Source organism: Pelobates fuscus, chromosome 4, assembly GCF_036172605.1.
Source record: "Pelobates fuscus isolate aPelFus1 chromosome 4, aPelFus1.pri, whole genome shotgun sequence".
Taxonomy (NCBI): Eukaryota; Metazoa; Chordata; class Amphibia; order Anura; family Pelobatidae; genus Pelobates; species Pelobates fuscus.
The window spans coordinates 4777375-4790653 of NC_086320.1; the positions used below are offsets into that span (position 1 = coordinate 4777375).

The 13279-nt window shown below is 45.4% G+C and overlaps 1 protein-coding gene across 1 annotated transcript in view; it reads left to right on the forward strand.

Annotated features, from left to right (window-relative positions):
* Positions 1-13279, forward strand: part of LOC134608226 (kinesin-like protein KIFC3) — a 211384-nt gene that overhangs the window by 40368 nt on the left and 157737 nt on the right. The window contains exons 3-5 of the mRNA XM_063450888.1: positions 4006-4254; positions 6070-6254; positions 9952-10017. Coding sequence (XP_063306958.1) covers positions 4006-4254; positions 6070-6254; positions 9952-10017 — 500 coding nt within the window. The remainder of the gene's footprint in view (positions 1-4005; positions 4255-6069; positions 6255-9951; positions 10018-13279) is intronic.

Sequence of the window (13279 nt, forward strand, 5' to 3'; positions counted from 1 at the left end):
GAAACAGAGCCCCCCTCACAAATAAAACAGAAAACTGGAATTTCACAAGCCCCAGCGCTCAGGGTTGTGGTTACCAAAGAAAAACCGGACTCCCCTCAGCCGGAGCTGTGGGTTACCAAAACCGGACTCCCCTCAGCCGGAGCTGTGGGTTACCAAAACCGGACTCCCCTCAGCCGGAGCTGTGGGTTACCAAAACCGGACTCCCCTCAGCCGGAGCTGTGGGTTACCAAAACCGGACTCCCCTCAGCCGGAGCTGTGGGTTACCAAAACCGGACTCCCCTCAGCCGGAGCTGTGGGTTACCAAAACCGGACTCCCCTCAGCCGGAGCTGTGGGTTACCAAAACGCTAGCTAGACTGTAAAACAGGCAACAGAAGACCCCCAGGAACACATCCACAGGTCCACCCCCCCCTTTTATCCCAAAAGGGGCAAAATACAAACAGATAAGCAGACAAACCGAAGACCCAGGCAAATTCCCTCAGGTCCACCCCCCTTTATCCCAAAAAGGGGAAAACAAGCAAGACAGAACCCCAGGCAAATCCCCTGCAGGTCCACCCCCCCTTTATCTCAAAATGGGGAAACAGGCAAACAATTCAAACACACCCAGGCAACAGATAGACTAAAATGCAGGTAAACAAGTGAGTAACGAGGCACCGGGCAAGATATTACCTGTCTTTGATGTCCTCCCGGGAAGCAGTCACAGACACGTGGACGGGTCAATCAAAGGGGCTGGAACGTACCGGTGGCTCTGCAGAAGTCTCTACCGTGTATCTGGAGGTGATCAATCTCCCTTCCTTCCCCCTGGATTCCTCCGTCCACCCTTGTCTTCCTTAGGACGGCTCACCGGCCAGACATAGCCCGGTGCCCCACGTTGGGCGCCAAGTTGTTATGGTACTTTTTGAAAGTAAACCAAAATGTTCAAAGTCTATCTGTTCCTGTCCAAATCAATAAAATTAAATTGCGTATATACGCTGAAGTAATTAAGTCTGACACACGAGGTTCAGGTTAAAATAACTTCGAGAAAGTTTATTGGCAAGTGCAGAAAAAGCGGGCGCGCAGGCCCTTTTAAGAGGCATTTTGCGTCATCATTGATTATTAGAATATCAGCAAATAAACATCATCAATTGGATTAATTGTTAAGTGACGGAGTTAGTGTCTTACCTATTGGTTAGTAAAATTAAGAGGTTAGTCCCGTGCCCACCCATCAGAGGTGGGATTATTCTGGACACGGGTGGGGGACAAGGGGGTCCTAAGCGTCATTTTACACAGTCAGTGATATCAGGCTTTATGTCCAGGTGCAAGGTCTCTTATGAATAGAACATTTCATTACTACTGTGTTCTGTGGCCTTCAAACTGTACTATCTTACAAGCTCTTAAGGAGTAGCCAGCAAGTCTTAAGGAGTAGCCAGCACCTCCTGGTACTTGTCCTTGAAGGAAACACGGTCTTTGTCTACTGTATTAATTGGGTTGAGAAGTTCAGTCACGTAATGTAGTTTTAAAATGAACAAGTTAAGTCATGAGGACAAAATGGAGGATTGAAGAAGTCAGGTTAGGAGGACAAAATGGAGGACGAAGTCACAGTATAAAGTTAAAATGGAGTTAGTACAATAATTCAATACAAGTACAATAAAGATTTTTAATAATTCCACATCACTGTCATCCCATCAGGGAGAGAGATAGGCCAGACTCCTGATTGCTGAAGGAGGTACCCAGGCTGGCAACTCTTATAGATGTGCTGTTTGCTGGGTCTTCAGGGGTAAAGGCTTAGACTCAGCTGGGCCTCATGTATGCAGTGGACCGCTGTCATCACTTCAGAGAGAGAGAGATAGAGATAGGTCAGACCCCTGGTTTCTGAAGTAGGTACCCAGGCTGGCAACTCTTACAGATGTGCTGTTTTCTGGGCCTTCAGGGATAAGAGGCTGAACCCTGGCCTGGCTTCATGTAGGCAGTATATCACATTCATCCCCTAACGGGGTACCCAAGGTGGCCTGTTGCTGAGTCTTCAGGGATAAGAGGCTGAACCCTGGCCTGGTTTCATGTAGGCAGTATTTCACATTCATCCCCTGAGGGGGTACCCAAGCTGGCCTGTTGCTGGGTCTTCAGGGATAAGAGGCTAAACCCTGGCCCGGCTTCATGTAGGCAGTATATCACATACATCCCCTCAGGGGGTACCCAAGCTGGCCTGTTGCTGGGTCTTCAGGGATAAGAGGCTGAACCCTGGCCTGGCTTCCTGTAGGCAGTATATCACATTCATCCCTTGAGTGGGTACCCAAGCTGGTCTGTTGCTTGTTCTTCAGAAATAAGAGGCTGAACCCAGGCCTGGTTTCCTGTAGGCAGTATATCACATTCATCCCCTGACGGGGTACCCAAGCTGGCCTGTTTGCTGGGTCTTCAGGGATAAGAGGCTGAACCCTGGCCTGGCTTCATGTAGGCAGTATATCACATACATCCCCTGACGGGGTACCCAAGCTGGCCTGTTGCTGGGTCTTCAGGGATAAGAGGCTGAACCCTGGCATGCAGTGGACCATTTTCACCCCTTAAGGGAGAGGTTGGGTCCGACCCCCGGTCACTAAAGGGGGCACCCAGGTTTGCAGTATTAACAATAGTGCGTTGCTGGGTCTTCAGGGCCTATAGGCTGAACCCCGGCATGGCTACAAAAATATTGCCTGGTGCGCATAAAAGAAAAATCTAGTTCTGCATAAGCAGGCTCCTTCCAAACTGCTGTGAAGGACAGGAAAAAAGACTGCCTGATGGGAAGGGGGAGGATCTATTTATACCAGTTTCAGAGTTCTATTTCCTGTCCTTTCTGCTGTGAGGGGAGGAGCTAACCCATGAGTAAATGCTGCCATGAATAATGTCAGGAAAAAAAAGATTCCCTTCCCCCCAAATAGGAACCCTTACTTTAGCAAGTGGTGATACTTGTTTCCAAGATATCACAAACACATTCAGCAGAATCAGAGGCTGAGCAGCCGTTTACCGTCCACCGGGGAGGATTTTGTGTGGGAGTGTCTGAGTGTATTATACGTGTTTATTGGTTGTTTTACAAAACCCTGTGGGTGGGACTTTGTCTGTAAAATGTGTATATAAGGCCGATAAAGACACAGCTCAGTCTGTTCCTGCTTGACCCTCAAAGCGGAGCCTTGTCTCGTTCTTGGGGGGATTTATTGTATGCTGTTCCAGTTCGACTGCTAGGAGTTTTCCTATTCGGCTGTTTACAGCATTCGTATGTTTGAGAGCATTCGTATGCTTCTCTGGTTCAGTGGATTGGTATCTACAATAGCTGCCTGTATATCTGGAAGGGAATATCTCCTAAACGGCTGTTAACCCCCTTTATGCCTGGGGGTGCCATTACATAACCCTTTAAAGACTGTAATCCAGAACCTTTGGACTCTGGTCAAGTTTTTAATATATTTTATGCATAATCTAACTTGTTGTGATGTATAGAGGTGATAATATATATACCACTAAATCACAGGGACAAGTTAGAGATTTTTCACATCCTAATTGATTGCCTACTGCAAGGCTATCATATATAGCGCTGACACTTTTTTTTTACAAATTGTATTTAGGTAAAGGCTTTTAAGGAACTTTATTTTGTGTATAGCTGCTAAACTTGATTTTTTTAAATTTATTTTTATAATAAGGAATTTTATTTTACTACTTTTGCGCTCTCCTTTTCAAATGAATACTTACCTCCTAATATTGAGAGGTAATAGTTTGGGATGGGATCAGTGGCAGCCAGTGACAAGCCAAGGAACCATTTTGTCCGAATAACAGGTGTTTCTCTGGTAAGAAGGGTTCCATCTGATACGGGGTCATGTATGCACGCCATGCTAATTGGCAGACGCGCAAACCAGCCTCACTTACTCTCCTGTAACGGCTGAATGCCCCGAGTGCGTGTGTCTATGAGTTTTGTTGGTGTTAGTGCTTTATTGCCCCACCCCTGCTAATTGGCTAATTTAAGGAATACCACTAACTGTTCCCCTGTCTTACCCTAATTCAGACAGTGTCCCCTCTTCTCGCTGTGACGTCGCATCTCGTCACCTTCCTAGAGCACTATTCACAAATGCAAAGTCTGCAGGAAAAGGCGCAAGAATACCGAGCCCAGCTGCGACGAGAGGAGAGACGACGCAGAAAGCAGCTGCGAATCCTGCGTGAGGCCTACAGGCAGCGCATGCGAGATAAGATGAACCTCGTTGAAAGCCTGGAGGATGTGATATGCGAGCAGCAGGCGGTCTTGCACAAATTACAGAGAGGTTGGATAACATATTGTGTAACAGTGGCAAATAAAATAATTTATTCAGAAACCTGCAGGATGCATCAAAAAACAGACAGGCACGACAGCACTCTGAGCACCATAACCACTTTATATCAATGAATTGGTTGTGGTGCCCAGAGTCCAGTAATGCGGTGCCCTGGGTTATTGGATGCACTCGCTGAATGCATATGGGAAGGGACGTTATTGCATGTTTTCTGCTCACACAGTTTGTGCTGTGTATAGACCGAGATCTCACTCTATATAATTATATTATGTGCCAAGGATGCCGGTATTGCTCGGGCGGTGATGGTGGCGTTATTTGAGCGTGGCTGTATGGTGGCCATCTGGTGATGTTATTTGAGCGTGGCATTATATGAGTTTGGTGTTATGGTGGTGGCGCTATTTGAGCGTGACTTATGGTGGCATTATTTGACCATGGGCGTCATGGCGCCGTTATTTGAGCGTGGCTATTATGGTGGCTTTGGCGGGTCCGCTGCCTAACCGTGAATTGCCCTTTCCTATTTGTGGATGTGCTCTCCTGGAATGTGTGTTTCCCCTGTGTAGTTTTTCCCCTTTTTGTATTTGTTACACTAAATCCTGCATATTTATTTTCAACCACATGGGGGCGCTCTGGCACATGGAACCCCGTGCGCCGGACCACCCCGATACTCCATTTAGAACGTGTGGTTAGAATGTTCACACCTCGCCCGTTCTTCGGATTGGGTAGCCAAACTCCTTCCTCCCCTGAACGCTGATTGGCTAGATTTGGTTCGCGCCCTTTCAGCTGATTGGTTGTTGCTTGGTTTAGGCGCGAAGTTTGAATTCGTCGGACTAAATCAAGCAACACCATGGAACTAATTTTGGGGATGTCCAGAGCCTCGAGCCCCAGACTTTGGATGCTGATATCTCAGGCTCTGTACATCCGATCGCCCCGCTTTTTGGGACCCGGGGCTATTTAGCGATATGAGTTTTAACCCTGTAACCCCTCTCCTTCCCGGGGCATTGAGCCCCAAAGTTCACCCACCCTGTATGTAATGTGTTTTCATATGTGTCCCTGCGTACTATAGGTATCTCCCAGAGCGGGAGATGGTTATCTGTAACCCAGCCCCCTCCTGCCTGGGATTGTGTTGTGTTGCACGGAGACCCCCTGTGGGGATCTGTGCATAAAAAGCTGTGTGTCCTAATAAAGATTGTCAAACGTTGTACCCCTGGAACTGTGTGTCGTACAGTTACTAGGGAAAATGGGTCTCTTAATTAATTAATAGCGGGGGTAACCAGCCGGGTTACCCGTGGCCCGCCACAGTGACGGTATCTGAGAGTGGCTGTTATGGTGGTGTTATTTGAGCATGGCTGTTATGGTGGTGTTATTTGAGCATGGTTGTTACGGTGGTGTTATTTGAGCATGGCTGTTATGGTGGTGTTATTTGAGCATGGTTGTTACGGTGGTGTTATTTGAGCATGGCTGTTATGGTGGTGTTATTTGAGCATGGTTGTTACGGTGGTGTTATTTGAGCATGGCTGTGATGGTGGTGTTATTTGAGCATGGTTGTTACGGTGGCGTTATTTGAGCGTGGTGATATGGTGGCGTTATTTGAGCGTGGCTGTATGTTACAGAGGGGCTGGCACTGCAAGGTATACAGAGAGGTCCTAACCGGGGTAAACTCCTGAGCAGTTAGTGGAAATATTCCAACGGTTTATCTTCCGGGGCGCCCACATTGTATCACCACAGCTTTGTTTGACTTGAGGTGATTAGGAATATTTTTGTATCACTGACAGAAAACACATTCCGTTTCTCTGTATTTTGATTACTCAGGAGCCATATCTCCAGTGTACCCCAGTTCTCCTCTCTCCCATGTTGGGGTACACAAGCTGGTGGAGTCCATTAGTCTCCTGCAAGCCGAGAGAGTCCAGCTGAAGGAGGAGATCGCCGGATTGAGACAAGACATGGACATGAAGGAGCAGGAGAAACAGTGTCTGACGTCTGCACTCCGAGACCAGGTGAGAGCGGGGGTCAGTAATAGTTATCATACTCAGACATTCTGGAACCTGCAATAAGAGGAGTGTCCAGAGGACCCAGGTGGGACATAATGGAGAGAATTATTTATTATATTAGGTGCGGCTGATTACTGGTGCGGCTGATTTCCAAACTGCCACCCACTGCTCAGTGCCATCGTGATGTGGCCACTTACTGTTCTCTGATTGATATTGGATACAACGTTTAAGTGCGGCATGACTCCCCGGTTACAGACAGTCAGTCAGGATTGATTCCCTGGTTACAGTCAGTCTGGGTTGATTCCCCGGTTACAGTCAGTCAGGATTGATTCCCTGGTTACAGTCAGTCTGGATTGATTCCCCGGTTACAGTCAGTCTGGATCGATTCCCCGGTTACAGTCAGTCTGGATTGATTCCCTGGTTACAGTCAGTCTGGATTGATTCCCCGGTTACAGTCAGTCTGGATCGATTCCCCGGTTACAGTCAGTCTGGATCGATTCCCTGGTTACAGTCAGTCTGGATCGATTCCCTGGTTACAGTCAGTCTGGATCGATTCCCTGGTTACAGTCAGTCTGGGTTGATTCCCTGGTTACAGTCAGTCTGGATCTACCCCCCGGTTACAGTCAGTCTGGATCGATTCCCCGGTTACAGTCAGTCTGGATCGATTCCCCGGTTACAGTCAGTCTGGATTGATTCCCTGGTTACAGTCAGTCTGGATTGATTCCCCGGTTACAGTCAGTCTGGATCCATTCCCCGGTTACAGTCATTTTGGATCGATTCCCTGGTTACAGTCAGTTTGGATTGATTCCCTGGTTACAGTCAGTCTGGATCGATTCCCCTGTTACAGTCAGTCTGGATCGATTCCCCTGTTACAGTCAGTCTGGATCGATTCCCCGGTTACAGTCAGTCTGGATCGATTCCCTGGTTACAGTCAGTCTGGATTGATTCCCCGGTTACAGTCAGTCTGGATCGATTCCCCTGTTACAGTCAGTTTGGATCGATTCCCTGGTTACAGTCAGTTTGGATTGATTCCCTGGTTACAGTCAGTCTGGATCGATTCCCCTGTTACATTCAGTCTGGATCGATTCCCCGGTTACAGTCAGTCTGGATCGATTCCCCGGTTACAGTCAGTCTGGATTGATTCCCTGGTTACAGTCAGTCTGGATTGATTCCCTGGTTACAGTCAGTCTGGATCGATTCCCCTGTTACAGTCAGTCTGGATCGATTCCCCTGTTACAGTCAGTCTGGATCGATTCCCCTGTTACAGTCAGTCTGGATCGATTCCCCTGTTACAGTCAGTCTGGATCGATTCCCCGGTTACAGTCAGTCTGGATCGATTCCCTGGTTACAGTCAGTCTGGGTTGATTCCCTGGTTACAGTCAGTCTGGATCGATTCCCCTGTTACAGTCAGTCTGGGTTGATTCCCCGGTTACAGTCAGTCTGGGTTGATTCCCTGGTTACAGTCAGTCTGGATCGATTCCCCTGTTACAGTCAGTCTGGATCGATTCCCCTGTTACAGTCAGTCTGGGTTGATTCCCTGGTTACAGTCAGTCTGGATCGATTCCCCTGTTACAGTCAGTCTGGATCGATTCCCCGGTTACAGTCAGTTTGGATCGATTCCCTGGTTACAGTCAGTTTGGATTGATTCCCTGGTTACAGTCAGTCTGGATCGATTCCCCTGTTACAGTCAGTCTGGATCGATTCCCCTGTTACAGTCAGTCTGGATCGATTCCCCGGTTACAGTCAGTCTGGATCGATTCCCTGGTTACAGTCAGTCTGGATCGATTCCCCTGTTACAGTCAGTCTGGATCGATTCCCCGGTTACAGTCAGTTTGGATCGATTCCCTGGTTACAGTCAGTTTGGATCGATTCCCCGGTTACAGTCAGTTTGGATCGATTCCCTGGTTACAGTCAGTTTGGATCGATTCCCCGGTTACAGTCAGTCTGGATCGATTCCCCTGTTACAGTCAGTCTGGATCGATTCCCCGGTTACAGTCAGTCTGGGTTGATTCCCTGGTTACAGTCAGTCTGGATCGATTCCCCTGTTACAGTCAGTCTGGGTTGATTCCCCGGTTACAGTCAGTCTGGGTTGATTCCCTGGTTACAGTCAGTCTGGATCGATTCCCCTGTTACAGTCAGTCTGGATCGATTCCCCGGTTACAGTCAGTTTGGATCGATTCCCTGGTTACAGTCAGTTTGGATCGATTCCCCGGTTACAGTCAGTTTGGATCGATTCCCTGGTTACAGTCAGTTTGGATCGATTCCCCTGTTACAGTCAGTCTGGGTTGATTCCCCGGTTACAGTCAGTCTGGATCGATTCCCTGGTTACAGTCAGTTTGGATCGATTCCCCTGTTACAGTCAGTCTGGGTTGATTCCCCGGTTACAGTCAGTCTGGATCGATTCCCTGGTTACAGTCAGTCTGGATCGATTTCCCTTTTACAGTCAGTCTGGATTGATTCCCTGGTTACAGTCAGTCTGGATTGATTCCCCGGTTACAGTCAGTCTGGATCGATTCCCTGGTTACAGTCAGTCTGGATCGATTCCCTGGTTACAGTCAGTCTGGATCGATTCCCCGGTTACAGTCAGTCTGGATTGATTCCCAGGTTACAGTCAGTCTGGATTGATTCCCCGGTTACAGTCAGTCTGGATTGATTCCCTGGTTACAGTCAGTCTGGGTTGATTCCCCGGTTACAGTCAGTCTGGATTGATTCCCTGGTTACAGTCAGTCTGGATTGATTCCCTGGTTACAGTCAGTTTGGATTGATTCCCTGGTTACAGTCAGTCTGGATCGATTCCCCGGTTACAGTCAGTCTGGATCGATTCCCCGGTTACAGTCAGTCTGGATTGATTCCCTGGTTACAGTCAGTCTGGATTGATTCCCTGGTTACAGTCAGTCTGGATTGATTCCCCGGTTACAGTCAGTCTGGATCGATTCCCCGGTTACAGTCAGTCTGGATCGATTCCCTGGTTACAGTCAGTCTGGATCGATTCCCTGGTTACAGTCAGTTTGGATCGATTCCCTGGTTACAGTCAGTCTGGATCGATTCCCCTGTTACAGTCAGTCTGGATCGATTCCCTGGTTACAGTCAGTCTGGATCGATTCCCTGGTTACAGTCAGTCTGGATCGATTCCCCGGTTACAGTCAGTCTGGATCGATTCCCCTGTTACAGTCAGTCTGGATCGATTCCCCGGTTACAGTCAGTCTGGGTTGATTCCCTGGTTACAGTCAGTCTGGATCGATTCCCCTGTTACAGTCAGTCTGGGTTGATTCCCCGGTTACAGTCAGTCTGGATCGATTCCCCTGTTACAGTCAGTCTGGATCGATTCCCCTGTTACAGTCAGTCTGGATCGATTCCCCGGTTACAGTCAGTCTGGATCGATTCCCCTGTTACAGTCAGTCTGGGTTGATTCCCCGGTTACAGTCAGTCTGGATCGATTCCCCGGTTACAGTCAGTCTGGATCGATTCCCCGGTTACAGTCAGTCTGGATCGATTCCCCGGTTACAGTCAGTCTGGATCGATTCCCCTGTTACAGTCAGTCTGGATTGATTCCCTGGTTACAGTCAGTCTGGGTTGATTCCCCGGTTACAGTCAGTCTGGATCGATTCCCTGGTTACAGTCAGTCTGGATTACCTGTGGCAATACTCACTTTAGTAAGTAAAACCGTTTGGATGAGAATCATTAGTTTATTTCAATATTTTAGGTTGATGAGCTAAAAGAGATCATTCGGGAACGCGAGGCAGACCTGTCACAACGTCAACTGGAAATGGTGACTTTTCAATGTTTTATATTTTATTTATATAGCGTTAACAGGTGTACTCAGCACTTTACAGGTTACATTACAGTAGAGGGAGGTGCAGTAAGTGCAGTAGGTATACAGTGTATGTATATTATATTTATATAGCGCTAACAGGTGTACTCAGCACTTTACAGGTTACATTACAGTAGAGGGGGGTACAGTAAGTGCAGTAGGTATACAGTGTATGTATATTATATTTATATAGCGCTAACAGGTGTACTCAGCACTTTACAGGTTACATTACAGTAGAGGGAGGTGCAGTAAGTGCAGTAGGTATACAGTGTATGTATATTATATTTATATAGCGCTAACAGGTGTACTCAGCACTTTACAGGTTACATTACAGTAGAGGGGGGTACAGTAAGTGCAGTAGGTATACAGTGTATGTATATTATATTTATATAGCGCTAACAGGTGTACTCAGCACTTTACAGGTTACATTACAGTAGAGGGAGGTGCAGTAAGTGCAGTAGGTATACAGTGTATGTATATTTTATTTATATAGCGCTAACAGGTGTACTCAGCACTTTACAGGTTACATTACAGTAGAGGGAGGTACAGTAAGTGCAGTAGGTATACAGTGTATGTATACTGTATTTATATAGCGCTAACAGGTGTACTCAGCACTTTACAGGTTACATTACAGTAGAGGGAGGTGCAGTAAGTGCAGTAGGTATACAGTGTATGTATATTATATTTATATAATGCTAACAGGTGTACTCAGCGCTTTACAGGTTACATTACAGTAGAGGGGGGTACAGTAACTGCAGTAGGTATACAGTGTATGTATATTATATTTATATAGCGCTAACAGGTGTACTCAGCACTTTACAGGTTACATTACAGTAGAGGGAGGTGCAGTAAGTGCAGTAGGTATACAGTGTATGTATATTATATTTATATAGCGCTAACAGGTGTACTCAGCGCTTTAAAGGTTACATTACAGTAGAGGGAGGTACAGTAAGTGCAGTAGGTATACAGTGTATGTATATTTTATTTATATAGCGCTAACAGGTGTACTCAGCACTTTACAGGTTACATTACAGTAGAGGGAGGTACAGTAAGTGCAGTAGGTATACAGTGTATGTATATTTTATTTATATAGCGCTAACAGGTGTACTCAGCGCTTTACAGGTTACATTACAGTAGAGGGAGGTGCAGTAAGTGCAGTAGGTATACAGTGTATGTATATTATATTTATATAGCGCTAACAGGTGTACTCAGCACTTTACAGGTTACATTACAGTAGAGGGAGGTACAGTAAGTGCAGTAGGTATACAGTGTATGTATATTATATTTATATAGCGCTAACAGGTGTACTCAGCGCTTTACAGGTTACATTACAGTAGAGGGAGGTACAGTAAGTGCAGTAGGTATACAGTGTATGTATATTTTATTTATATAGCGCTAACAGGTGTACTCAGCACATTACAGGTTACATTACAGTAGAGGGAGGTACAGTAAGTGCAGTAGGTATACAGTGTATGTATATTTTATTTATAGAGCACTAACAGGTGTACTCAGCACTTTACAGGTTACAATACAGTAGAGGGAGGTACAGTAAGTGCAGTAGGTATACAGTGTATGTATATTATATTTATATAGTGCTAACAGGTGTACTCAGCACTTTACAGGTTACATTACAGTAGAGGGAGGTACAGTAAGTGCAGTAGGTATACAGTGTATGTATATTATATTTATATAGAGCTAACAGGTGTACTCAGCACTTTACAGGTTACATTACAGTAGAGGGAGGTACAGTAAGTGCAGTAGGTATACAGTGTATGTATATTTTATTTATATAGCACTAACAGGTGTACTCAGCACATTACAGGTTACATTACAGTAGAGGGAGGTACAGTAAGTGCAGTAGGTATACAGTGTATGTATATTATATTTATATAGCACTAACAGGTGTACTCAGCACTTTACAGGTTACATTACAGTAGAGGGAGGTGCAGTAAGTGCAGTAGGTATACAGTGTATGTATATTTTATTTATATAGCGCTAACAGGTGTACTCAGCAATTTACAGGTTACATTACAGTAGAGGGAGGTGCAGTAAGTGCAGTAGGTATACAGTGTATGTATATTATATTTATATAGCGCTAACAGGTGTACTCAGCGCTTTACAGGTTACATTACAGTAGAGGGAGGTACAGTAAGTGCAGTAGGTAAACAGTGTATGTATATTATATTTATATAGCACTAACAGGTGTACTCAGCACATTACAGGTTACATTACAGTAGAGGGAGGTACAGTAAGTGCAGTAGGTATACAGTGTATGTATATTTTATTTATAGAGCACTAACAGGTGCACTCAGCACTTTACAGGTTACATTACAGTAGAGGGAGGTACAGTAAGTGCAGTAGGTATACAGTGTATGTATATTTTATTTATATAGCACTAACAGGTGTACTCAGTACTTTACAGGTTACATTACAGTAGAGGGAGGTACAGTAAGTGCAGTAGGTATACAGTGTATGTATATTTTATTTATATAGCGCTAACAGGTGTACTCAGCACTTTACAGGTTACATTACAGTAGAGGGAGGTACAGTAAGTGCAGTAGGTATACACTGTATGTATATTATATTTATATAGCGCTAACAGGTGTACTCAGCACTTTACAGGTTACATTACAGTAAGTGCAGTAGGTATACAGTGTATATACATATATATTGTATTTATATAGTGCTAACAGGTGTACTCAGCACTTTACAGGTTACATTACAGTAGAGGGAGGTACAGTAAGTGCAGTAGGTATACAGTGTATGTATATTTTATTTATAGAGCACTAACAGGTGCACTCAGCACTTTACAGGTTACATTACAGTAGAGGGAGGTACAGTAAGTGCAGTAGGTATACAGTGTATGTATATTTTATTTATATAGCACTAACAGGTGTACTCAGTACTTTACAGGTTACATTACAGTAGAGGGAGGTACAGTAAGTGCAGTAGGTATACAGTGTATGTATATTTTATTTATATAGCGCTAACAGGTGTACTCAGCACTTTACAGGTTACATTACAGTAGAGGGAGGTACAGTAAGTGCAGTAGGTATACAGTGTATGTATATTATATTTATATAGTGCTAACAGGTGTACTCAGCACTTTACAGGTTACATTACAGTAGAGGAAGGTACAGTAAGTGCAGTAGGTATACAGTGTATGTATATTATATTTATATAGAGCTAACAGGTGTACTCAGCACTTTACAGGTTACAT